This window comes from Cryphonectria parasitica (assembly GCF_011745365.1).
Source record: "Cryphonectria parasitica EP155 unplaced genomic scaffold M406scaffold_5, whole genome shotgun sequence".
NCBI classification, from domain to species: domain Eukaryota; kingdom Fungi; phylum Ascomycota; class Sordariomycetes; order Diaporthales; family Cryphonectriaceae; genus Cryphonectria; species Cryphonectria parasitica.
This window is the reverse complement of record NW_024468913.1, coordinates 1,701,758-1,726,695: the sequence shown is the minus strand read 5'-3', so window position 1 is coordinate 1,726,695 and position 24,938 is coordinate 1,701,758. Positions and strand designations below refer to the sequence as shown.

At 54.7% G+C, this 24,938-nt stretch overlaps 7 protein-coding genes across 7 annotated transcripts; 2 read left to right on the top strand and 5 right to left on the bottom strand.

The window, feature by feature from the left end:
- Window positions 1-1,552: 1,552 nt before the first annotated feature.
- Window positions 1,553-2,674, top strand: M406DRAFT_330869 (PHP domain-like protein; the record flags this gene model as incomplete). Its single annotated transcript, XM_040920569.1, has 1 exon — window positions 1,553-2,674. One exon carries the CDS (start codon window positions 1,553-1,555, stop codon window positions 2,672-2,674), a length of 1,122 nt encoding a protein of 373 aa, XP_040775495.1.
- A 4,311-nt stretch (window positions 2,675-6,985) lies between these two features.
- On the top strand, window positions 6,986-8,135 carry M406DRAFT_259751 (DUF1295-domain-containing protein; the record flags this gene model as incomplete). Its single annotated transcript, XM_040917315.1, has 3 exons — window positions 6,986-7,106; window positions 7,187-7,672; window positions 7,729-8,135. The coding sequence occupies 3 exons, from the start codon at window positions 6,986-6,988 to the stop codon at window positions 8,133-8,135; spliced, it is 1,014 nt and encodes a 337-aa protein (XP_040775494.1).
- Window positions 8,136-8,224: 89 nt separating this feature from the next.
- Window positions 8,225-9,753, bottom strand: M406DRAFT_322642 (uncharacterized protein). Its single transcript, XM_040919671.1, has 4 exons — window positions 9,253-9,753; window positions 8,994-9,026; window positions 8,850-8,895; window positions 8,225-8,736 (listed from the first exon to the last, which is right to left on the bottom strand). Exons 1-4 carry the CDS (start codon window positions 9,426-9,428, stop codon window positions 8,428-8,430), a joined length of 564 nt encoding a protein of 187 aa, XP_040775493.1. The 5' UTR covers window positions 9,429-9,753; the 3' UTR covers window positions 8,225-8,427.
- A 1,254-nt stretch (window positions 9,754-11,007) lies between these two features.
- On the bottom strand, window positions 11,008-12,561 carry M406DRAFT_291644 (uncharacterized protein; the record flags this gene model as incomplete). The annotated part of the gene is made up of 2 exons (XM_040918976.1): window positions 11,008-11,722; window positions 11,771-12,561. 2 exons carry the CDS (start codon window positions 12,559-12,561, stop codon window positions 11,089-11,091), a joined length of 1,425 nt encoding a protein of 474 aa, XP_040775492.1. The 3' UTR covers window positions 11,008-11,088.
- Window positions 12,562-14,240: 1,679 nt separating this feature from the next.
- M406DRAFT_242047 (uncharacterized protein) lies at window positions 14,241-15,104 on the bottom strand (the record flags this gene model as incomplete). The annotated part of the gene is made up of 2 exons (XM_040916159.1): window positions 14,241-14,486; window positions 14,568-15,104. Coding segments are annotated over 2 exons (783 nt in total), but the record flags the coding sequence as incomplete, so codon positions are not given.
- Window positions 15,105-16,931: 1,827 nt separating this feature from the next.
- On the bottom strand, window positions 16,932-17,653 carry M406DRAFT_322639 (uncharacterized protein; the record flags this gene model as incomplete). Its single annotated transcript, XM_040919670.1, has 2 exons — window positions 17,523-17,653; window positions 16,932-17,430 (listed from the first exon to the last, which is right to left on the bottom strand). A coding segment is annotated over exon 2 (461 nt), but the record flags the coding sequence as incomplete, so codon positions are not given.
- Window positions 17,654-18,900: 1,247 nt separating this feature from the next.
- Window positions 18,901-23,947, bottom strand: M406DRAFT_346588 (uncharacterized protein; the record flags this gene model as incomplete). The annotated part of the gene is made up of 2 exons (XM_040922206.1): window positions 18,901-19,291; window positions 19,368-23,947. 2 exons carry the CDS (start codon window positions 23,945-23,947, stop codon window positions 18,901-18,903), a joined length of 4,971 nt encoding a protein of 1,656 aa, XP_040775489.1.
- Window positions 23,948-24,938: the final 991 nt, after the last annotated feature.

Genomic DNA, 24,938 nt, shown 5'->3' with positions numbered 1-24,938 from the left:
AGCAGGAAAAGATTTCCAAATGGTTCCAGATCAACAGGCACACCATAGACCACACTCTTCTGCGCAAAGGAAGAGGTAAGCGCTGTTATCACCTGCTTCTTGTTAGCCTAGAGAAACGTCGATCGAGATGCGGCGAAACGCAACGTACAACACCAAAACAAGTGTCGTAGTCGCAGACAAGTACGGATTCGGATGAGTGTAATGCAGCTGGAGTCTGCGAGGCCTTTTCGTTGGCCTGGAAATCACTCAATACTGGCTGGTCACTTGAACTTGTATCGAGTCCGGAGCGTACGCCTGGGGTGGTGGCATGCCCCCGCGAGGGGTCGCTCTGTAGTTTCTCAAAGCTGGTGAAACCCCTGGAAGGCAATCGTTCATAGGTATTTCGACTTGGGGAGGAATCACTGCTGATGAAAAGGTCTCCCACAGAGTTTGGGGGTGGAGTCGAAGTTTTCGGGGAGGAATGCATGGATGGTAGCTGGTTCGACAAATTCTCTGGTTGAAGTAGCTCTACATTATTATTCGAGAAGGATCTGTAGGCATTTGCTGGTATCTGCTGTTCCCATTGCATTGGGCCGAGGGACGCAGCCACACCCTCGCCGCTTGTGAGGTTGTGGAATTGGTGCCTAGAGCCATCCTCGTCGCCGGCAAAGGTGTTAAACTGGCTGATGGAGTTGTGGTTGGAATGTTGTGATGGGACCCAAGAAGCGTCTTTGTGAGAATCAGTTGGTAATTCCTGGATCGCAAAGTTGGGGGTTTGGGGGGTCGTCTTCAGGCTGCGTGCGGAATTTCTTGATTTCTCGGCCTCCCTCGTCAGCCGGGGCAGGGCAGGGTCGTTTACTACCTACAAGCGTGTGCAAGTTCTGCAACCAGTGGTCATGGTTCATATTGGGCTGGCCTGAGGTATCTCGCCCGCTGTTGTGGGCAAAGGGAAGCTGGATAGTTGTGCGAGGCCAAAACATGGCGGGCCAGTCTACAGCTTGAGGCATGCTGCAGGTATGACGCAGCCCCAACGTGCCGGTCAAGCATTACGCCGTTACCCAATCGAAGTAAGGAAGAGAATAAGCTGCATATCAAGATGCAGAGAACGATGTACGGCAAGCGGATTCGTGTTCATTCAGTTTTCTGTCTTTGCATCCCTGCCTTCTTGCTCGAGGTATCTCATAGTATTACATCTAGCCGATCAGACCTTGTACAGATCTCAGTGTTCTGTACTGTCTTATGTAGCACTGTACTACATACCATAGTACACAGCACAGTACTGCGGGAAGATCCATGGGCACCCCTGTCAATCGCGGTTCCACCCGTCGAACTTTTTTGAGAGCTTTCCTTCAGCCTCGCGACTTATCACATCACCTTGACGCCTTGGGAGCTCAGACGCACACACACAGAAAAAAAGGCGAGAGAAAGAGAGCTTCCTACAACAAATCCGAGCACTACACCGGTACCTGCCGAAAGAGAGAGAGAGAGAGAGATAGAGAGAGAGAGAGAGTCACGAACATATCATACCAGCATGTCATAACAACAAGAAGACGAGAGACGCCCTCCGCCCACGATGCTCTACGACCTCAACATCGTCTGGACGCCCCAGACTACGCAGGCCGGCCTAGAGCGTACTCTCAGGTTCAGCCATTCGCTCGGATACAACGTCGTCGCCCTCAACCACATCCTAGAGCCGCCGATCCCAGCACAAGTCACCAACCCTATACCACAGATAGGCCCAGTCCACTCGTCCTTCCCTCAACTACCACCAATCGCCGCCTCCACCAACGACCCCTCTTCAGCTCCTCCCACCACCACCTCCTCTACCAAACCTCTCCCCACCGTCCTCCGCCGCGCCACTCTCCTCGTCTCCGACCCAGCAGCCAACCACCGCCTCCCCCTCCTCGTCCAAACCTATTCCCTCCTCGCCGCCCGCCCCCTCACCGAGCGCGCCTTCGCCGCCCTCACGACCGGCACCTCCTTCTCAGAGGTCAGCCTCATCTCCCTCGACCTGTCCGTCTCCCAGCCCTTCCGCTTCCGCCCAAAACCCTGCATGGCCGCCGTCAACCGCGGCGTGCTGTTCGAGGTGTGCTACGGCCAGCTGCTCCTGGCCGGCGGCACCGGGGGCGACGCGCCGTCCGCCCGCGCTCGCGCCACCTTCATCGCCAACGTCCTGGAGCTCGTGCGCGCCACCAAGGGCCGCGGGATCGTGCTGAGCAGCGAGTGCAGGGCCGCGGGGGGCGGCGGTGCGCTGCGGGCGCCGGCGGATGTGGTGAACCTTCTTGCGTGCTGGGGGTTGGGGCCGGAGAGGGGGCTGGAGGGGCTGGGGGTGAACCCAAGGTCGGTGGTGGTGAACGAGGGCCTGAAGAGGAGGAGTTTTCGAGGGGTGGTGGATATTGTGAGCGCAGAGGGGAGGGTGCCGGGGGCCAGGCCACGGGCCGAGAAGAGCAATGGCGATGGCGATGGGGAGGAGGGCTCGAACAACAAGAAGACGGCCAAGAAGAAGAAGGGAGGGGGTGAACAGCAGCAAAACACCCAGCAGCAGCAGCAGCAGGGAAAGAGGAAACATGATGGCGGGAGTGACGCTGGGGTCGCAGGAGACCAGGCCCTACCGGTCATGAGCAAGAGGCAGGCTAAGAAGATGAAGCTGGCCGGGAAGAAAGAATCTGCAACGGCGCCAGAGGGCTCGGTGTAAGGCGGGCAATATTATGCCTCCAGAAGAAGCAATTCCCGGCACGTCATTGGCGTCGGACAGACAAAAACAATATTGAATGATACCCCCTTTGGGCATCCTAGCCCACAGCTTCATGATGAGACTTACTGCTCCGCGCAACAATCACGACAAGAACAAGAACCAAAGTGTTTAGGGAATGGGCGCTCTGATGATTTTGGATGGTCTGACTTGCAGAGTGATCTGGATATTAAATCTTTTACCACCAACATTCAACATACACCAAAGAAGCCCCCCGGGCCGGTGTGTCTCCCTCTTCTCCCGAGAACAAAATAAGATCTATTGCATCCCCGCCAAGGGCATTCAGACCGATTAAATCATCATCCCGTGACTATATAGACATCCCATCCTCCTTCCCTTTCTGCTTTCCGTTTCCCTTAGGCGACACTCATCGTTGCGCTCGCCAGGTTGCCCAAGCTCAGCGCGCTCACCAGGGTCAGCCCGCTCGTGTTTACACTTGTCACGCCGGCGTTATTGGCAGCGGCGGCGGCGACGGCGGCACTCGTCGTCACAGCGGCAGCGGAAGTAGTGCCGACAGCGGGGTTGTTGGCGGCGGCTGGCGCAGTGGTAGTTGCACCAACGGCACCGAGGCTGACGGAGGATTCGAGTGTGCTAACGGTTGTCGCTGCTGTTGGAGAAAAAGACGAGAATGTCAGTAAGACTGAGTACCTACACGGGTTTTTTGTTGGGCGATGTATATTCCCCTGTCCTCTGGTTTGGGATCAAACATACCAGTAGTGGCAGCAGCCGCCGCCGGCGTCGTGGTCTGCAGTTGCGATGGGACAGGAACAGTCGAGACGCCCGCCCCAGCAGCAGCGGCTGCACTGGTAGCGGCGCAGGGCACGGTGACCATAACGGTCTGGGTGACGGTCGAGGCGAGTGCAGTGATTGTCGTCGTGCCTGGGGTACCACTTGCGAAGACGGTAGTCGTGAGGAAGGACAAGATGGCCCTGTGAGCACGTGTCAGCAGAGAAATGATGTAAGAAACCAAGGGCACTCACCCAGCAGCATTGGCTGTCTGGTTGTTGGCCGCAACTGCCGCCGCCGCCGTCACTGTCGCGGTCGCGGTCACCGTCTGAGTCTGGCCTTGTTTCTGCGCCTCGAGCTGATCCTGTGCCTCTTTCAAGGCGGCTACGAGGTTGGCGACCACGCCACCCGCGCCTCCTCCATTCTCGTGGTGTCGGGCAGCAATTTCCCGTCCTCGAGCCAGTATATCGTCTCCAGCTTCGGCAGCCCGAACCTCATATTTGAATACGGATGCCTACAAGTCCAATTGTCAGCGTGACTGGCGTATTTCTTTCGGCTCCGGGTTCGTATCTTGGGATATTGGCCGGGTTCGACGCACCTGTGCCACCGACAGACACCCTATTAGTAGTAGAAGGTACTCGAAGAGGAACTTCATCTTGTCGTCGGACCAGGAAGGCCTTTAGACAAACAAATAGAACAAAAGGAATGACACAACAGGACCAGCCGTCGGAAATAAGCAAACAAAGTATCGTCGTCGTGGACGTTGTCGTCGATCAGGTCTCAAACCCTCTCGGTAGAAAGAAGAGAGATAGAGAGAGAGAGAGTCTGTGAGTTTGGTTTCGAACGAAAGAGGGAGTGTGGTGGGAAAGCCAAGCCCACAAGAGGTTGGGATCAAGATGAGCCTCTTACTACGAGTCACTTACTACAGGAAGATCGACCGGAGAAGCAGGATAGCCATGTCCAATATGGGACGGGCTAAGGGGGTTTTACTAGAAGCCAGAACGCATGGACTAGAACAATAAGAAGGGAAAACACGGGGGGATCGCAGCAGCACTGTGGCTGTCTCAAGTCTACCATCACAGACTGGACATGTGGATCGGACTTGCGACTCGCAGTGCCTCCACCACGACACTCAAAGCGTGGGACGCCAGAGACGGGTAGCGATAAACCCCCAGTCCGGGCGGCTAAGAGCCGTGCCTCTGGCGTGCGTAATGAGAGGGCTTCAAAAGAAACGAGACGGTTTCCTCCCCCTTTCAAGCGAAGTGGACAAGCGTTTCTTTTTACAGGCTTAGCCCTGCAGAAACGACGAAAGGAACCGAGGTGGGGGGAGGAGGCATCAACCAAGGTCTTTCTTCCTCTCTATCACCGACGAGCCGAAGTTGATGAGGATTATCGTGACTAAGAAGGACTTCTAATAGAGGAGGAAAGAGATACGAGGTCTTGCTCATCAGTAGATGTCAGTCTTTCTTGGAGAAGACGAGAGTAATCGAGAGCAAGAGACTGGCTGGACCATGGCTCATTCGGCGCCGGTGATGAACCCATGATCCAATCCATGTATGGGCATGGCATGGCACCCAGGTTTCGTCCCAAAGTCCTACTAGGGGGGACAAGAGACGAGTGCAAGACAGCGGTAGTATCGAAATCTTGGCATTCGCGGTGCAGACGGTTAGGAAAAGGAAACGCTCCTCCGTGTTGCTGGCGCAGGGGAGAGAAGATGGTGCCTGGAAGCGTTGTAGTCAAGTCAGGATAAAGTTTTAGGTTATGCCAAGCAATATACGCTGTGCAACAGCGGCTAGAGCCTCTCGTCGGGCGGACAAGAAAAGGGGTGGGGTCTCCGTTCAGGGGTCTGTCTCTTGTCTTGTGCCTGTGGTGGATGAGACAAGGTCCGTGACAGATGATGTCTGAGTACGACTGGGCGAAACGGGGACATGCCCAACCCCCAAGCATTGTTCTTGTCACGGCTGGATCCATGACTTCATCAGTGTCGCCGAATTTGTTTTCCAGTTGCGTGTTCTATTGGTACGAACGCAACAGGGCAGCGAATAGCATGTCGACTGCGGAAACAATTGCAAGATATAAATAAAGACAATGGGTAAGGGGGGGTTGACATGGTCTGATCAGAATAGATATACTACCATGTACGTCTGTAACCAAGTGGCGCATCAATTGCTAAGACTGGGCTGCCTGCATCGTAGATATTCAACGCGAAGATCGTCAACGTGGAAGTTCCCGAGCGATCGCCCTCGCATGCGACCGGTCCACCTTTGGTTGGCCTCGAGATGGGACGGATGGATATATGGGGATGGTGATGTCTCTTCTTCAGGCCAGGCCATGGTGGTACTGCTGTGTCAGCACCGTATTGCGGGGTCGAGGCCATGGAGGCACAGGCCAGCAGAGCAAATTGATGACCTGTCATTCTTCATACCATACAATTTCTCAAGAGAACAAAGAGGCCATGCTTCGACTGCGCTGTTCTTTGCATTCACTGCGGGGAGAAGGGCAGGAGGGGAAGAAAGAAGAGAAAAGGAAAAAGGCACAGGGGTTTGGTTGCAGTGCAGGCCAGAAAGAGAACCTCCAGCCGAAGCGAGACAGTCAATTTCGATCAAGGGGCTTTGCATGTGCTGGTTAGTCCACACAGACGGACGCCACCGTCACAGCTTCCTTGGGAGGCACAGCACAGACAACCACACGGCACTGGCCAATGCAGTCAAGAGGAGGATGAGGTCGTTGGTGTGGTGGCCAAGACAGGAGATTAACCTTAAGAATAAGAATTCGCCGAGATGAAGAAGGAAAGGATGGTGATGATGGCACCTGCGCTGCACCATGGAGACAAGGTCTAGAACAGGCATAACTGAAAGATGAGCTCGAGACACCATTATTAGGGGCCCAAGCGTACGGTATCATAGCATAACGACATGGTGGTATTATTGTAGTTAGGCTCAGAGGGAGCTGACCCACCTGGAGCCGGTGCTCTTTGCGGTTGCCCGTCCACTAACAGGTCGCTGCTGACGAAAGCACTATCGTACTTACTGTGCCCATAGTAGCAGAACACAGTACTTTATGGGCCACTGGGGGACGGTAGAAGTACCCGATCGACCCCCTGCTACTGCAAGCAGATGGCTCTCGATGATGACGACGTAGACTTTTCATGTGAGATCACACTGCTCAGTGAGGCATCTGCCAAACCAAAAAAAAAAAAAAACCGAAAAAACCGAAAAAACCAAAACCACCATGATGTGCTTACAATTCTTTCTCTTTTGTATAGAAAACAAATATAAATTGGTACACATGCACCTTTTCGGGTTCTTTTGATGAAACAACCCCAAACAAGCTGTTCTTTGAGTTTTGTCATGCTCGTTCGCTCGGTTTGTCCCGTTGCCGAACCTGGTTTGAAACAATTCAAACTGAAGGAAGAAAAAGAGAAGAAGAAGAAGAAGTAGAAGAAGAAGTAGTGCTAGAGTTCACGATCCTCACCACAGACACATCCTCCGCTATACACCATACGTGAACATTTCAAAGCTGCCCAAGATGGAGGGAACCGTCCACGTCCTAGATGACTACTACCTCGCCATCACCCTCCTCATCACCGTCGCCTACCAGCTCATCTTCTTCGCCGTGGCTTTCACCTTCAAATTCGACAAGCTGACCGGTAAGGCCATATTTTCTCTCGCCCTCGCCCTCAACTGCGTCTCTCTTATTATCATCTTTACTAACACACTAGACCACAAGACTTTGCGGGCGGCACCAACTTCGTCGTCCTGGCTATCATCACCCTGAGCCTCTCCGCCTCGCACCCCACCGCCCGCCAGATCGTCGCCTCCATCTTCATCATGCTATGGGGTGCCCGCCTCTCAGGCTTCCTCCTCTTCCGCATCCTCAAGACCGGCAAAGATGACCGCTTCGACGACAAGCGCGACCGCTTCTTCCCTTTTCTCGGCTTCTGGGTCTTCCAGATGCTCTGGGTCTGGATCGTCTCCCTGCCTGTCACCGTGCTCAACTCGCCCGCCGTGACGCAGTATCCCTTTGTCGCTTTCGGCACGGGCCGTGACATTGCAGGCGTGGTGCTGTTCGTGCTGGGTTTCGTCGCAGAGAGTGTCAGCGACGTGGAAAAGTTCATCTTTCGCCAGAGCCAGCCCAAGAGTGCTGTGTGCGACAAGGGGTTGTGGGGCTGGTCGAGGCACCCCAACTACTTTGGCGAGATTATCATCCAGTTTGGTTAGTTACCTCTTTCTCTCCTCGCTCTCTGAAACACACTAACCTCGCCCACACAGCCATCTATATGATAGCAGTCTCCTCCGCAGCCGATGGCCACGTCCAAGGCCAAGCCTACAAAGCCCTCTACGCCACCATCGTAGGCCCCATCTTCCTCACCGCCCTCTTGATGTTCCTCTCGGGCCTCCCGCTCTCCGAGCGCCCAGGGGCCAAGAAGCGCTATGAGAAGGGCGACAACTGGGACGGGTACAGACGGTATCTGGACCGCACGAGTATCCTGATTCCATTCCCGCCGTGGCTGTACGAGAAGGTGCCTACGGTGTTGAGGCGGACAGTTTTTCTTGAGTTTCCAATGTATGTGTTTGATCCGGCGAAGCATTCGAATGCAGGAGGGCCGGGCGGGGAGGAGCAGAGGAGGGCCGAGGAAGGGGGTGGGAGCATAAATCGGGAGAGGCTGACGGGGTAAGAGGGCGTCAGTGGGGGAGCGAGAGAGGCCGTTGATGGCATGGCAGTTTTCTGCAATAGAATTCTGAAGGCAAAGCGACACCGTGTGTGTGTGTGTGTGAGCCGATATGTATATTCCTTTGGTTCTTCCTGGCCCCTTATTGACAGGTGGATAGATCGACCTCTCCTAGACATTGAGAACCATATCATACTAATTTACCTTTCTTTTTGGATATCTTCATGCTGCTCTCTCCTCCCCTCTCTATACATGTGTGTCTGTCTCTTCTCCATGCCAAAAACCCCTCTCCTTTACATTAATGCAGCATATTGCTCAGGTTCGACCCCGAAAGCTCACAAAGCCCCTCCCTCTTCGGCTGCGGCCCTCCTCCCTCGCCCTCTCGGCGGCCCAGGCTCGAGCCAGGGATTCCTCCGCTCCCGGTCAGCATCCCGGGCTGGTCCAGACACTCCTGTGAGTCGCCGTAGCTGCTCTGCGTTGACTCCTCCGAGTAGCTCTCAGCGCCCTCGGGGATAGGGATCATGGCAGACTGCGTCCAGATGTGGATGGCCCGGGACCAGTCGAGCCCCTCGAGGCAGCCGCCCTTGACGGAGACAACATTCTTGTTCTGTGAAGAAGAGGGAGGGAGGGGGGAAGGTCAGTAAGGATGGATGGAGAGATGGAAGACCAAATGCAACGAGGTGCAAAGAGGATATGAGAGCGATGTGACTATATACTCACAGGTGTGGTGTGGATGAGCCGTGTCCCGCACTTCTTGCAAAAGTAGCTGCAGTTGGGGAGCGTGAGTGAGAGCCTTCGCTTCTTGATCACCCGACAGTTGCGTCCCGCCATCGAGGTGGGATCTCCATAACCCAAAAAACTCACCAGTACAGCGTCTGTCCTGAGACGGTAGGCCGTCTATATAAATCAAGTAAGAAAACTGGTCAGTCAATTCTGTCTCTTCCTGGACATGCTCCCATCCCCATCCCTACCCCTCTTTTGTCTCATCTCCATCTTGCCGTTATCGCCATCATTCTCATATGACTGATGAACCTTTTCTGACCCCACTATGATGTTCTTCTTCCTCTTTCCTCTCGCATTGTTCTCAGAACCCAACTATGTGGTAAGAGGGACCTCGACTCACGTATAGACGCTCAGCAGCTCGGCATCCGGCAGCTCGAATCGCGGGAAGATGGCCGATGTGCCAAAAGCAGACGAGGTCTGGCGCCTGCACTCTGCGCAGTGGCATATGTAGAGCGCCAGGGGCCTCCCTATGGGGGTCTTGAAAGTGACGGCCCCGCACTGACAGGCCGCGTCCATGATGGGCTGTTGTCTTTACTTTTTTTTCTTTTTTTCTTGCGTGTTTATTTGTCCTGTCTTTCCTCTCCCTCTCTTTCTCTCTCGTGTCTTTCTTTCTTTCTCTTTTTCCTCTTCTGTTCCGGTTGGCGTCTCGACTGGTATGTGAGGTCAGTCTCTCATTCACTGACTCACAAACACACTCGCTCATTCATGCAGACATGCATACACAAGCAACGTCGTCTCCTTAGCAAGTAGGGCAACCTTTTAGCTCGTACCGTAGCGCAGCCAAAAGGACAGCCAAGGATGTGTGTTGGTAGTTTGAAAAGGAGAGGAGGGGAAGAAGAATGAATAGAAGGAAAAGAATATTCAAAGATGAAAAGTATCAAGATTCCTCAGGCAACGCGAGCCGTGAAGTAGTAATCCCGCCTGTTCAGCTGAATAAGCACCGCTACTTGGACGGGAACGTCTAAGGGCAGGGTTTCGGAGAGGGGGACCTTGCACCACCCAAGTTATGTGTCCCTCCTCCACTGCAACTTCCCCCATGCCGGACCGTAAAACAACGTACCTGCTTAAGATGTGACTCGAACGGCAAACAGGAAAACGATCCAAAGTTGTCATCCAGCGCCGATTGATTCCAATAACTTTACTCTCTCCTCCGTTATCGCTGTTAAATTCCAGGGATATAAGTGGTCAGAAATTTAGTAGACCATAGATAAAAGACAAAAATAAATAAAATGAAAACACGAGATTGGTTAGCCATTCTCAGATGCGCATCGACGTGACTCACAGAGAAGCCCCAGAGCCAAGTCATCCCCCGAGTCGCGAAGTCACATGCTTGCGCCCCCGCCCCCTCCCCCCCGGTCCCCCGGTCCCCCGGACCTGCACTCGTCTTAAGAGAGCTACAGTAAGCAGGTGGAGAGAGAGGGGAACCAGGGAAATGTGACAGTGATATTTTTTCTTCTTTTCTTTTCTTACCGCCATCATAATTGGAAGATGCCGTCAGCACTAAAAAGCCAGGAAGACACGACCGAGCTACCATAGTACTTGTGCTGCTACAGGATGTGCACTGTGGCATTAAAGCACCGTGGAACAGGTTTTGGCCCCGCCAGCGGGAGAGGGGAAGGGATCGGCCTAGAACTTGCCAAGGCATGACATACTAATTCATTATTTCCCCGGGGTCTCTAGCGTGACTAAGAACAAGCAAAGATCGGCGTGTGGGAAGATACATCATAGTGAAAAGAAGAAGAAAAATGGTTTGATATGACGAAGCTGTTGCGATGATCGGTGCGAGATATTACTATTTAGAATAATAAGGTACATCTTTGGTCCGTCTTTATGTAAGACTTTTTTCTTCTTCGGTCATGCGGGTCTTGCGATTCTGAATTGGGTCAAGAGACCGACTGCCGTTTTATGGAGGAAAGTGATTGCGCATACGCGCGCACATACGCATGCGAACAGAGCACCAAGCGTTTCAAGACATATCTCGTTCAAAAAAATAAAGAAGAAAATGATTGTAAAGATTCAATGTTCTCAATATTGTATATACCACAACGCCAGCCAAATGCCCTATGCTATGCTTTTTCAGTTTTTTACAAAGTGCGACGATGACCTCTATACAGGCACACACAACACACACACGTATACATGTATACAACATCATTATTCTTCCTCTTGCTCCTTTTTAGTGTGCTTCCTGGGGCTTCCCCAGGTCTACCTCGGTCTCGACCATCCACGTCTCGACCGTCCGGGCCAACCTGATCATGGGTATGTCCACCAGCCGCCAGAACACATCCGCAGCCCACACCACCATCGGACTCAATATCATCAGCCCTAGCACCCACACTATTGTCCGCTGCGTGGCTGTCTCAACCCCAATCAGGCCCTTGAGCCCGCGCGGGAGCACCTCCGGTCTGTACCCGGGAAGACCCGGCGCAGCCATGGGCGGCTGGTATAACGTGCCCACCACGGCGCGCTGCAGCAGCTCCAATACCGGCCCGTGCACAATGTACAGCGCGTAGCTGATGTGCCCGCAGTACTGCGGGATGGGCCCTTCGAGGAAGTGCCTCACGGGTCGCAGCTCGCCGCATGTCCACACCATGGCGATGGCCTGCACAGCAAACCAGAACTTCTGCGGCGTCAGATTATCCACAGGCGGAAACGAGGGTGGGGTGTGGTTGTACAGCCAGCGGATGATGGGGCTGCGGTGCGCGTCAAAGTTGGGCCAGCCCTGCACGTAAAACGCCCCCAGCAGCAGCAGGATGTGCACGATATAGTGTAGCGCCGGGCCCTCAATTACTGGCGCTAGCTCGGCGGGGCTGCCCGCCGAGGCGGCTGCTGCTGGTGCTGTTGGTGACGAGGACAACTTCTCGTAGTGTCGCGCCTTGGCCTCAGCCGAGCGGCGGATGTGAATGTCGGCAAGGATCATGCCCGCGTAGAACTCCATGGCCGCCCACTTGCCGCACGCAACCGTGTAGGCCAGCAGCAGGAACATGGCCGGGGTGCGCACGCGCTGCCGCAGCCGCGACAGCATCAGGATAGTCAGGAACAGCAGCATCGAGTGGGCAAACTCGATGGGGATGGACCACAGGTGCACGTCGAAGGCCGGGCGCAGGTCAAAATCCCACGCCCACGGCCAGGTGATCTGGTGGAACACGGCGTCGACCCAGGCCCAGAACTGCATGGAGTTGGACGGCAGCGGCCGGTACAGGAGGCGCATCTGAATCATGACCCCAATGATAGCCGTGGACACGATGCACGGCCCAAGTAGCCGGAAGGGCCGCCGCAGTGTCGAGGAGGCCAGCGCCGCCCAGCATCGCTCCAGGTCCCTCGCATGTATCTCTCTCAGCGGCTTGTAGGACAGCACGAAACCCGAGATGACAAAAAAGATGTGCACCATGGGTCGGCCGCTGTATAGGCTCCGGAGAAAGGGTAGCTGTAGGAAGGAGGAGATGTGGTCGACATTCAGGCCATAGGTAGGGATGAGGTACTGGTGGTTCTCCTCGGTGTAGTGGCAGAAGAAGACCACCACGGCCGCCAGCCCGCGCAGGCCATCGAGATACGAAGTTGGATATAGCCTGTGGGTGGCCAGCGGGCTCTTGTGGTCGGGCCACAGAGCGTCGGCGGCGAAACTAGGAACGAGGTCGCGGAGGGCCATGTCGGGGGGGATGGGACATCGTGGGTTTGTAGAACCGCGGCTGTAGAATCGAAGGTCGTGAGCGGCGCCCCGCGAACCTGGCTCGCGTGCGCGAGGGAAAGAGACAAAGACAGACAAAATGTGTGTGTGTTCGTGTATGCTCGTGGTTTCGTGCAAGTGACGTCGGGTCAGGTCAGGTCAGGTCAGGTCAGGACGGACCAGCGCCAGGCAACCGTTGATAGGTATGGCCAAGGAAAGATCTCGAGAAGGAGGGAGTGGGTGGGTATATGCGATCTGGCCGACTCCGTATTGACTCGAGAAGTAGGAAGGTTGAGAAGGGCGACGACAAGGACGGCAACGTCCAGGGAAGGTCGGATGTCGGGAGATGGTCAGGATAGAGGAGGAGGAGGTCAGGATCTGCACAGCGGGAGGCCACGCATTGCTGTGGGTCAAGGCCAGAGACAATCAACAAATGTCTTGCAAAGAGAAACTGGGGCCTGGCCAGGGATTGGTATTTAAATTTGGGTTTCTTTGGGGGGGGGGAGAATAAGAGATCCCTAGAGGGGCGGTGCTAGGGGTGCTAGGGGTGCTGCAGGTACGGGGTGCGGAAGAAATAATTAAAGAAAAAAAATCTAGAGGAGAAAAGGAATTCTTGCTAGAAAGGGGATGATGACCGGAAGAGGGATGGGGAATCAGACCGCAGGTAATGACGATGCATGGAGAGGAAGGAGCATGGATGGGGAAATTCAATTATAGCAGTAGTAATATAGTACTAAGATACGTAGTAGCAACCGTCGTATTTGGCTGGTACGTACATACTGTCGTAGTCGGTACGTACATGCCATGTCCAAACGTGTATGATTTCTCACAAGGGGCTGATGGGGCTAGATGGGCAACTTGGGGCCCCCAAAAGAACGGGTTCTCCATAGCACTGCTGACAAGTGACGGGCTGTTGCCGAGGATAACTGGGAGAGAGACAGAGAAAGGCAAGAAGGGAGAGAGAGGAGGGAAGGAAAAAACGTAAAAATGAAACAGGGCTGGAGGGCAAATGTGGAGTCGATGCAATGCAGAAAGCTACGAAAGGAATGGCACGAAGCAAACTAACACGAGGGGTCAGGTAAGGCCCACTCTTCTCGACATATGTACCAAAAAGAGAGGAGAGAAAGGAGTACTCAAAAAATGTCGAACGTAGACGCAAGAAACAATACCATTGCGACCCTATCAATTGTCATCTTTGTTCCCTCCCTCGAGACAAACAGATATAGAGGGACCCAATTGGTCAGCTAGCCTAGCGATGAAGAACGTTGACGACGCGCAACGCGCCATGTGGCTTAAAAATAGGGGGTCCGATGGCTCCCTGCCAAGCTGCTAGCTGCTGATCATAGCGGCCAAAATTGGAGCCACGAGTACCTCTCAGTATGGACCGTGGCACTATGGTAATTGACCAAGGTCTTATTCTATTTACCGTGGTATGAATCTCTGGTAGATCGTTGGAAATCAGCCTGACAAGATAAATTAGATGATATTACTGCAATAGGAGAGTTTTCAACACATTATCCAAATACACATTCATGACACAGAAATTGGGTATTGCACATCAATGAACATGCTCTGTGCAACAAGCAAGGGTTAGTGTACTAAACCGGCCCTTCGTTGCCTATTGTCGCCTTCTCCTTCCTCTTCTCAACACACACAACACGTAGCTCCTTCCTCCCTCCACCACGCACCACCGTCTGCCTCAGCTTCTCGCACCACCTCACCTTCTCCCCTGCTGGCCAGCCCACGTCGGCCATCTCGACCTCCAGCTGCCTCAGCTCCTTGAGCCTCCCCAGTGCCTTCTTCGCCCACTCCGTCCTCCTCCCCTCCTCCCCGACCAGCTCCCACGGGTTCTTCTCCCCTCCAGTATCCTTTCTCCTCCTCCTTCTCCCGCTCCCTCCATCATAGTCCTCACCGTTGTTGTCGTCCTCCTCTTCCTCCTCTTCCTCTTCCCTCCACGCCTGGTAAGCCCCTCCCCCCTCCATCCACACCGTCAGCCGCAGCCCCCTCAACCCCGTCCACATCCCACACAGCTCTGCCCAGTCCCGCGCCCTCACCGGCCCTGCCGCCCCCGTCACATCCCTTGCAAACACCTCCAGTCGGACGAACCGCATCTCCTGCCGCTGCCAGGGCCACCGGGCCCGCGTGAAGCCCAGCGCCGACGCTAGGCCCGACGAGAACCAGTTGATAAACACAAACTCGTTCTCACGGAACGGGATCCCCCGTGCCTCCTCGTTCGCCTGCCGGCATGTTCGGAGCAGCGCCGTCGGCATCCGTGCAAACGGCCGATCTGGCGCAAGCAAGGTGGTGCTGGTCTCTGCCGCTGTCATCCTTGTCGTCCTTGTCGTCGTCTTCTTCTTCCTTTTCTTCTCCTTGTCGTCCCCGCTGTCGTCTGCCCTGGGGACTATGGGCTGGGCGACGTGGGATCTGCATGTGGGAATAGGATACCACGGGGCCAGCTGTCTGTGTTGCACTGGGCTGGACAGGTGGACCCAATGATAGATCTGCAGCCGGATCTCGATGGGCAAGTCAAAGAAGGAGAGGCTGCCTCTGGCCTCTTCTCCCGACGGTGGTGTTGGTGCTACGGCTCGAGCTGTGCCTGGGACAGGGACGGGTGTCTCTGCCCGCCTGGCTGAACAATGTCCCATGATTTGCCAGTGGGGTTTCTTCGACTGGTGCTACAGTATCGTGCTTTATGAGGAGGGCAGGGTAGGCTCGGCTAGGGGAGGAGGGTGGTCTCGTAGGCCCTGAAAGCTCCAGCAAACCCAAGTTGACAACAAAAGGTTGTCATCCTACCAGCGCTCCCCATGTCTGTCCTGGTTCCCGTGGACTTTTTATTCTCCATTCGGGAAGTTAGAGAAAGGGAGAAAAAAAAAAAGAAGAGGTGAAAAATCTTCAGCACACCCTATAGAGCGCCGAATATGCTAATTTTAGAGGACGTATCTCGGCCGCTGGCCCACTCATCACTCAGCAAGCGCTGAGCTTACAGCCGCCTCTCACGGGTTGGAATAACACTCGTACAAAGCAAGTTGGGGGGTACAGTAGTCCTCGGGGCCCCAGTGGCTGGCCCAGATCGGGCTGACTAGTTACTTTTGGCAGGGGTTGGGTGTTCCCATTCTCTCCATTTGTTCTACAGTTATGAGCTGACCGCTTGCAGCCCGACGGGAGGGCCGAGAACCAATAGTAAGAGTGTGTGGCTTGGAGGTTTTACCTGATGCTCATTCGGCGGTTGGGCTCCCACTGCAAATCAGTCTGAAATGCACACCCCGCTTTAGGGACTGGCTACTTACGTCTAGGATATTTTGAACACGATGCATGCCAGCCATGGCAAGCTGCCAGTGTCAAGACGAGACCGGACCTGATATGACGAGCCACGTGATCTTTCCGGCGCGACCGCAGATCCCTCTGTTGGGCACACAAGGCGGCAGCGTCACTTGACCACACATACCACAGACAGCCGTGGACATGGTGCTATGGCGCAACTCGCACCACCGTCGACCAGCACCTACTCTGGAGGCCATTTCAGAACGTAAATATTCGCCCGGATCGATTCATACTCGAAGATGAAATCCCGAGCAGGGCGAGACGAGGCGGCCAACTTTTATAACCCCTCACCCCGCGCCACGGCTGATCAGTGCCCCGGCCCGGCCCGTTGTGTTCCGCACAGATTCGGGGCTGTGGGCCGTCCTTTGCGGCTTCTTCAGCGACGCTGCAGATCTGTTATAACACCCCCTTACCCGAGCCTTTAATTTTTGATCATCTGCCTTTTTGGGCTCGAAGTTGTTAATTGCTCTTGGTATTCTTGTCTATATCGACCTTTGTATCTCACCATACAAGATCTGAAATAGCCTCACGACCCTCCCCCCTCTCCTCGTCACCAGAAATCATCAAGCATGCCGCCATAGCACGTCAGGATGGTGATGTCCAAGGACCGGCTGCGATGGCTGCGCACCTGTCACGACCACCTAGTAATTAGCCACATCCTCTCATCATGGCCAGGAACATAAGCCGATAGTCAAACCTGCACAAGCGCGCACCGTGCCCGTGAGGTCACCGACCTATTCACGCGGCCAAAGAGAGGAGGAGGGGGGGGGGGGCGGACCTACTGTATTCACCTCTGGGACCATCCTCGTCCTTGATTCTGGTTCACCAACGACCCACCGTTTGGACCTTACCGCCTCCATCGAAGCGGAACGGTCCTGCTGTGGCCCAGCGGTGGTCGGACGGTACTCCAGCGTCAACATCGCCGGTAGATGGGTGGGCCTCCATCTCGCCCGAGGTTGGCGTGGGGTCGGCCAGCCAAGGGTGAATAGACGAACCATCAGTCTTTACCTGTCAGTATCCATATACTCGTTAATTTCAAGCTCCCCCAGAAAAGGATTGCTATCATCACCCCCCCCCCCCTCCCGGCGGGTGTGCGTGGGCCTGCAAAGCTGTCTCTTACCGTTTCGACGGGGCTGTTTCCACCCACATCGCTCTGAACTCCATCAGAGGCCTCCGCGGCCTGAGCCACAGCGGCGGCGACAACCTCATCGCCAATTTCGTACTTGTCGCGAACAGTCTCCATCTTGGCCTCGTGTCGGTTCTTGGCGGCGCCGACCTCGCCCTCGTGCGCGCGCTGGATGTTCTCCAGCTCCTCGGCCTCCAGCCTGTCAATCTTGCGGATGGCGGCCTCCTTGCGGGCCTGGAAGGTCTCGGCGGCCTGCTGGCGACGGTAGGCGTGCTCGGCCTCGATCCTGGCGAGCTCGGCCTCGTGTTCGTGCTGGTGGGAGCGGTAGAGAGCCACCTTGGTCGAGTCAGGGGTGAGAGGCGACATTGTTTCGTTCTTTTTTTTTCTTCGCGTGATGGATGGAAAGGTAAGGGTTGGGATCTTTTCGTGGTTTTTGTTGGTTGGAGGAGAAGCCGTGTTCAATGAAGACGAGGCTAACAGGGAAATGCTGCCTAACAGGTGTCTAGAGAAGAGTTGATTGTCAGTGTTATAGATTTCTGTCAAGATACACAAAAAGGAGTATCTTAAGAGCCACTCTTGATACAGGATAGCATACCAAGGCAATGAATGGATGCCAATGCTTGATGGCTTCTAGTTTTCTTTCTCCCAAAGGAGTGGGTGTAGAACCATGTCCTTCAAGTCTGCAAATAATGCAGGGAGAGAGGTTTTGGAAGTGAAAGAGGTAAACACACTTGATTATATAGTAGTGACATAGACGTCGACAATCAGGGCCACGACACTTCCGGCCTATCTCAATATCCTTCACTAAGATGTGATGTGGTAACAGTACCCTTCAAGAGTAAATCACAATGGCACACCTCCCCCGGGGGTTTGGGGGCTTCTTGAGCAGACTCCGGAAGGGAATTGCCAGATATTGTGGTCAAGAACAAGGGGCATAGGAACCTGGTCTGGGTCTGGTAGGGCAGAGCATGGTCTGTCTAGACAGAGAGTTCCAGACTCAAGGTAATCATATCTATTTTCTTATTTGTGCTCTGGTGGAAAAGGGGACCAGGGAATTAGATGCTACATATGTATCTAGTCCTGAGCCTAACCTCCTATTGCATTGAGAGTCTACAAGCCAATGTGCGCTGTGGGGTCTATCAAATTAGGAAATCATCAGGGCTGTAGAGCATCAAGATTTGCTCAAGGTAATCAATGACTTAGGTAGTCTTGCCAGTATAGGCTTATGGAAATAAAGACCTAGCATCTCTAAAGGACTAAGGGGAGCTAGACCTGTACATAGAAGGCAGAGTGGACAGCGTGAATACAAGAACATGAGGCTAACTTCAAGAAAGAGATAAAAGCCCAGCCCAGTCAAAGCCTACTCACTCCATTGAACCATTGTATGCATCATCAAAATAGACATGACAGATAAACGTGAGTATGTATCATGCTCTACCAATGTGGGTTGTCCCCCTCTCGAAGGTTTTATCTAGCGGGTAAGAAGTACATACAATCAATTTTGTATGCTTCTTTTACTCCTCTCCCTCCCCTGAACCCCCCTCCAGCCAAACTCGAGTTCCCAAGTGGCCGATTCAATTCAAAAATCAAATGCAATGTCAAAATGACAAACACACGCATACAAGCACACACGCCCTGAACACCGAATCTGCCTATGTGGGTAGTAAGAGGTATCCTTCCGTTGTGTCCGTCCATCCAGCACCCATCGATACACCCAAGTCATACCTCGTCGAATCCATGCTTACTTGTGTGGCCTTCTAGGCCGCTCGTTTCTTCGAAACCCCCCCCCCCCCGGTCCTCTTTGTGCCCGTCCCTTCAAAGCGAGAATTTCCAGGTTCAAGCCCAGAGCGTCTCACCTCTCCGTTTTTGTTTGATCATTGAGTCTTGTAAAACTTTTTGTACAACAAATGCAACAAGAGATTCACGTTCACTTTCAGGTTGCCCTCGAACAGTGTCATGAACTGATGCGACTCAAACTGTGCCTGCAGAAGATCCTCGATAGGCACAAGGGCGCTGGCGCCGGGGATCTGGATGTGACCTCGGGATCCTTCGATGGCGAACACGCCAACTTGGTCACAAGAGATGGTCAGGTTGATCTTGTCCCAGTCGCGGTCCGCCGTGCCTGACCAGCTGACCAGTGCGCCCTTGTCCATGAGCTGTCGCGCGCTGTACTTGTACGAGCCGAACTTGGGGACCCGGCCGCTGCGCTCGAGCTCGCGCTGGTGGTTATACTGCCGAGTGAAAGGGAGGAGGAACTTCTTCTTTCTGTAGTTGTGGTGTTTTGTCAGTGTTTGCCTGTCTTGTGATGAGGTGTCGGTGATGGTGGTGGGACGTGACTTACCCCTTGTTCTTCTGCAGTGTCAACATGGCCTGCTCAATGTAGTCGTCGTAGCTCTTCCGCTGCTGCTCTAGATACTTGGCCTTCTCATGAAGATTGGCGAGGGTCAGACCGACGCCCTCAAGCTCACGTTGTCTCTGCACCCTCCTCCTGCTCTTGGTGCGGATATCGAGGGCGATGGCGTTGAGGACGTCCTGATAATAGTTGTGCTTGGAGATGCGGCCCATGTGCTCAAGCCTCATGACGTTCTCAAGGGCAGTTTTCTTGAGCTCGTAGTAGGACATCCTCGTGACGTCCACCATGTTGGCGTCCGAGTAGGCACCTCTGGTGTGGCCTTGGCCCGAGAAGTCTTCTCGTAGAACTTTGGCCCACTTGTGCTCGTCCTCTGGTGAGATGGGCTTTACCAGAATCTCGAGAAGGTTGCTACCACTCTGCACACGGATGATGTAGAGGACACACCTCTTTGTCTCCATGAACAAGGCCTTGGCTGCAGCTTCCGGATCCTCCACATCATGCAGCTTGGGCGTGAGGAACATCTGAATATCGGACGAGCCCGTAGCTGTCATTTCGTTCTCGTTGTTTTTCGCGCTGCCTAGATCTTGCATAATCTCGCGGAGTATATCATCACGGTTCGGGCAGATGAAGGGTAGGTCGCTAGCGATCAGACTGTGGATGGCAAAGATGTCGCTCATCTTGATGTACAGCGTCGGGCGGTTCTTTGCGTACAGGTCGTTGAACTCGTCAATGTCGAATGTGCTCTCTGCATCGGGCACCTCGATGAGGTCCACCATGATTTGGTTGAAGCGCTCGATCGACTCTCCGAGAAATGCGTTCAGTGGTTGCAGGTACACATTCTCACCTCCAAAGTGGCGGCCCGTCGCAACCTGCCCCAGCACTTTAGCCACCTCACTGAGGTTGCGCTTTTGCAGAGGGCTCAGCTGTCTCTCGATAACGCCTACATTCTCTGGGGCTGTGAGGGCATTGTAGAGATAGAACCTCCAGAACCAGTTTCCAACCATCTGCAGCAGATTCTGCTGCGGTTCTCGCTTGAAGTGTTCACAGAGGAAGCGGAACATCTGCTGGCAGAGATAGCGGAGCCCATACGGCAAGCGCGGCAGGAGATCTTCCAGGGCCAGCAGGAATTGGTCGCAGATCTCGCGGAGATCACGGAGGTGGTCAATGAACAGTGCCCGGGTCTCTGCATCCTTTATAGCAAGTTCTCTGGGAATGTCAAGTGGTCTCCTGCTGGGCTGGCCGGTGCGAAGCTCTTCGTTGCTGATAGCGGACCGGTAGATCTGCATGGGGTCGCTCTCCAAGTCCAGGGCGGGATCTTCCACAATGTTGTCCTTGATCAGGGGTCCAAGCAAATCTCTCAGGTACTTTCGATCACGAGGGGAGCGGGTGTAGTTGCCGAGCAGCTTCGACCAGAAGAAGTTGCCACGCAGGTAGTCCTGCACAGAGGTGCAAGAATCGATCTCCTCCTTGATGGACCGCGACACAAGCTTGAGGAGATAGTACTCCTCTCGCCGTTTCTGGGCATATCCGAAGAGTCCCATCATCAAATGCTCCACGCGTTTGGTCTCCTTCTCGGGCGTGCCTTGCTCGCGGATGCGCTTGAAAAGGCGGGCCAGGTACTGAGGCTGGGTTTGCAAGTTGAAGAACAGTTGTTGGTAGAGATCCAGCTTCTTCCTCGAGTTCTTGTTGAGCGCCTTGAGATCAAATTGGTTGGCCGAGACCATGGAGCTGTTTGCGAGCAGTGTGCCCGTGTGCCCTCCATAATTGTGCTGATGCCGCACAACCTCGTCCAAAGTGATCTTGTTCTTGACGAGCAGGGCGATCTTGATATCTAGCTGATCGATGTACTGTTCGAGCATCTCATTTTGTCTGACCTGTTGGACCACTGTCTTTCGAAGTCGTTCAAACTCCACTTCTTCGTTGAAATCAAAGTCGCTATCGTTGAGTAAGTGCACAAAGTTCTTGACAGCACCAACTGGCGGGTTCTTTCCGGTGGTGAGACTCTTGTAGGCCTCTCCCTGGAGCTTTGCTCGGACAAAGCTCTGGATCTTGACGACCTTCTGCATGTTTTCCCGGAAGTACCGCCTCTTCTCCTCAAATTTAGCCCGCACGAGGAAGGCTCGGGCAGCAGTTTGAACGGCGACGATCGACTCTTCTTCCTCCTCAAGCGCACCAAGCAGGAAGCCGATATCACCTCTCAGCATCGTTGCCCTAATGATGGACTGTAGAGCAATGACACCGTCCTCGTGAGACTTCAGCTCATCCAGCAGATCTTTGTGTTGACCCCTATACATGCAACCGCGGATGCATGCTTGTAAGTCGGTGATCTGTGGAGTCTGTCTGTCCAGTGCCTCCAGGTCTGTAGCCACCCGCTGCCGGTTCAACATGCCGCGGGCCAGTGACTGAAGGTCAACAATCTCGGCTTCGTGTGCATGCAGGCCGTCGAGCGTGTCCGAAACGTCGCGGCGAACCGCAGCAGCCCGAATGCATGACTGTAGTTGTTGTATAGCTGCTATGTGCTGCTGAAGTTCTGCCTTGGTCTGCTGAACGGCAAGCCGTGCTGATCTGCCTCGACAGGCGGCTTGCAGAGCCTCCCAGTCCGGTGTGTGGAACTGGAGAGTTTCTCGCTGCACGGCGACCTGAGTCCTTGTCAGCATTGCCCGCGCGGCCGCCTGCAGGTCCGTGATGGCCTGGGCTCGTTGTGCTAGGAGTTGCTGGTCCTCGTCTAGCCTGCTCCTCAGAAGGGCGCCACGGACGACAGCCTGGAACCCAACGATAGGGCCAGCCATTTGAGCCGTCTCATGCTTCTGACGATCAATATTCTGGCGGGCCAGGTAGCCCTTGAAGGCCGCCTGAATATTTCGGACAGGACCGGACACTTGAGCGAGTTGCGAGTGCACGTCGCGTACCTCTTTACGAACTTTAGCAGCCCGTATCATGCTTTGCAGGTCAAGGATCGGCCCTTGCATGTTGTCTAGTGCCCTATCCTTCTGGGTCTGTCTTCGGCGGGCAAGAAATCCTCGAGCTGCGCTTTGTAGGTTGATGGCGAAGCGCCTCATCTGCAGTCGGTATCCGAGGACTTGGCGGGCCCAGTCTCCACGGATGCGGGACTGAAGGTCGATTAACAGGTCCTCGGCATCCCAGAGCTGCTGCATCTTCTTTCCCAGCCTCATCCTGCACAGCGCCCCCCTGCTCTGGGCTTGAAGCTCGATAATGCTGGCTTCCTGTTCGCCCAACTCACGGTCGATTCTCTCCTCCTCCGTCTCCTGTGGCTCAGGAGGTGCTGGCTCGCCAAAATCGGCACCCATCGTTCCGAAGCTGGGCATGTTGACCCCGAGCTTATCCAGACCTTTCTGCATGGCCTCCAGCTCGTGGTGCTCAAACTCGAGCTGTCCGATGAGATTTCCGATGCGGAAGTCCACTATACCCTTGCGGAAGAGCAGCCAGCTGAGCGCATGGATGCAATAGATGACCTTTGGGATATTTTTCTTCTCGTAGAGGTCGATGAGCTCGAACCTGAACAGGTCGGGCAGCTCAACCTCGTCCAGATACCGAAAGAAGATGGCGATATTGTCAGAGTGCCTGTATTGGAGCCGAGGATTCCGAAATATCCTGAATCGCCTGTCCGGGTTAAGCGCCTCGACCACCTCGGCGAGTGTCACGCCATCTCGTAATGCCTCTTCGAGTTCGACGATAGGGGGTATTGGTCTGTGGATAATGTCTTCGATCCATTCCTTGGCCTCTCCGATATGGCAAAGATATTCGTACGCCTGGAGGAACTGCCGCTGCTTGTCCATCCAGTTCCTGCTCTCCCAGCCATATCCACCGCCGCGCTGACTCGACCGGTCCGAGTTTAGGTTCTGGAGCCTCCGACGGCCGCGCAGACCAACGACCTCCTGTGCAGGCGTGGTGATGGCGAACTCCTCCGCTTCTCCGGATTGGGCGAGTTTTGACAAGGTCCGCAGCTGGCTCGTGGAGGACCGTCCCATGCTCACGAGATCGGGTCTACCGAGCGGGGCAGCCAAAGACTGGTGCATGGGGATCTGTGGGAGAGGCAGACCAGCGCTCCCTCCCTTGACGGTGTCGGAGCGGCTGAGGACCATCGAGGTTGGGCGGAGTGTCGATGCCCGCAGGCGAGAGGGAGGGGTCGGCGAGGATGGCTCCTTGTCCTGGAGGGACAGCTTGCCAATGTCGATGGACTGGCCTCGCTCGTGGCGGTGGTGCTCGCGGGAAGGGGTGTTGGGTGTTGAGGATGGCGGCTGAGGGAGCGGCCTCAGAGATTGTCTTGCCATACTGTACATGCTGCCAACACTGGTCTGCGGCCGGTCGTCCGGGCTCCTTGGTGAGGGAGGGAGGCGAGCGGTGGCCTCGCTCTTGCCGCGCTTATGGCCCATTGGTCCATAGCCGCTGGACTGTGTAGACGACTGCGTGGTGGTTCGGCTGAGGTCGTAATGGCCGGACGAGGATGAGTATCCTGAGGAGGCCGACGATGTGGTGGAGGGTTGACGATCGAGCAGCGAATAGTCAACTGTCTGTGCCTGTCGAAGTGGATGAGGGCGGTACGACATCTTGCGAGGGTGTGAGAAAGTGTGTGTAGTAGCGACGGCCGCAGTCGCTCAGATGGAAGCTCCTAGGGAGTTCGAGATGTAGGGACACATCTATCCACGGCGTCTTGTCGTCATGGGCGAGAGCAGTCTTGGGTGGAAGCGGGTGGTGCGTGTGTGCTCAGGTCAGGCAGCGCCGAGCAAGAGGACCTCCTCCAGACAGCAAGAGATTAAATGGGAATCGATCCTAGCGGGTCAATAGGTGGGGTTGCAATCCCAATGAGCGAGCCTTGGAGGAGAAGGGCTGAGCGAGGCGATAATAAACAAGAATTGCTGGGGGGGGGGTGGTTTGGACGGTTCAACCTGGGGTGGAACCGAGTGACCAGACGACGCGCTTTGGTAGAACCGGAAACATGAAGGCGCGCTCGTGACGCAAGGTGAAAAGGGAAGAGTAATTACCAACTTTTCTGAGGTCGAGAAAGAGAAAGAAAAAAAAGATGATCTGATGGGGTAGCAGTCAAGACGAAGAGGAGCAAGAAGAATCTCAAGATCCTAATCTGGAGAAGAGGTCGAGGGACCGTGTGGATGGCCTGAACCGGAAAACCTAACATTCAACCCCAGCCACTCAATTCGGCCTGATCCTTGGACAGAGGCAGAGACAGAGGCAGGGGGGCTGGTTGGCTGCTGTTTACTCCGTACATGAGCCGGTTACTTTGTTGGCGGGGCAGCAAGGCTAACCAAACCCCCACTAAACCGCTTTCTTTCACATCCCACCACACCGGCCTGGAACCTGGCCTGTGCTCTACGTCAGCGCCAGAGACCAGCACCAGGGCCTAGTAGGAGCAGAAGTAAGAACCTGCATCATAATAAATGCACCATTTCGGAAATAGAGAACCCGCCGTCCGAAGAACAAACGACGAAAAAAGAGACAAACAACAATATGATCCGTAAAAGATGGGAGGCAAAAGCCTTGGAGCAAGGGAGAGAGAGAATAGGGCGGGAACGCCCCACCTAG

Coding starts and splice junctions, on each gene's coding strand:
- M406DRAFT_322642 (XM_040919671.1), bottom strand. CDS start 9,428: ATGGACGCGGCCTGTCAGTGCGGGGCCGTCACTTTCAAGACCCCCATA. Junction 9,027..9,252: donor GAGCTGCTGAGCGTCTATAC/GTGAGTCGAGGT, acceptor TGATTTATATAG/ACGGCCTACCGTCTCAGGAC. Junction 8,737..8,849: donor GGCTCATCCACACCACACCT/GTGAGTATATAG, acceptor TCTTCTTCACAG/AACAAGAATGTTGTCTCCGT.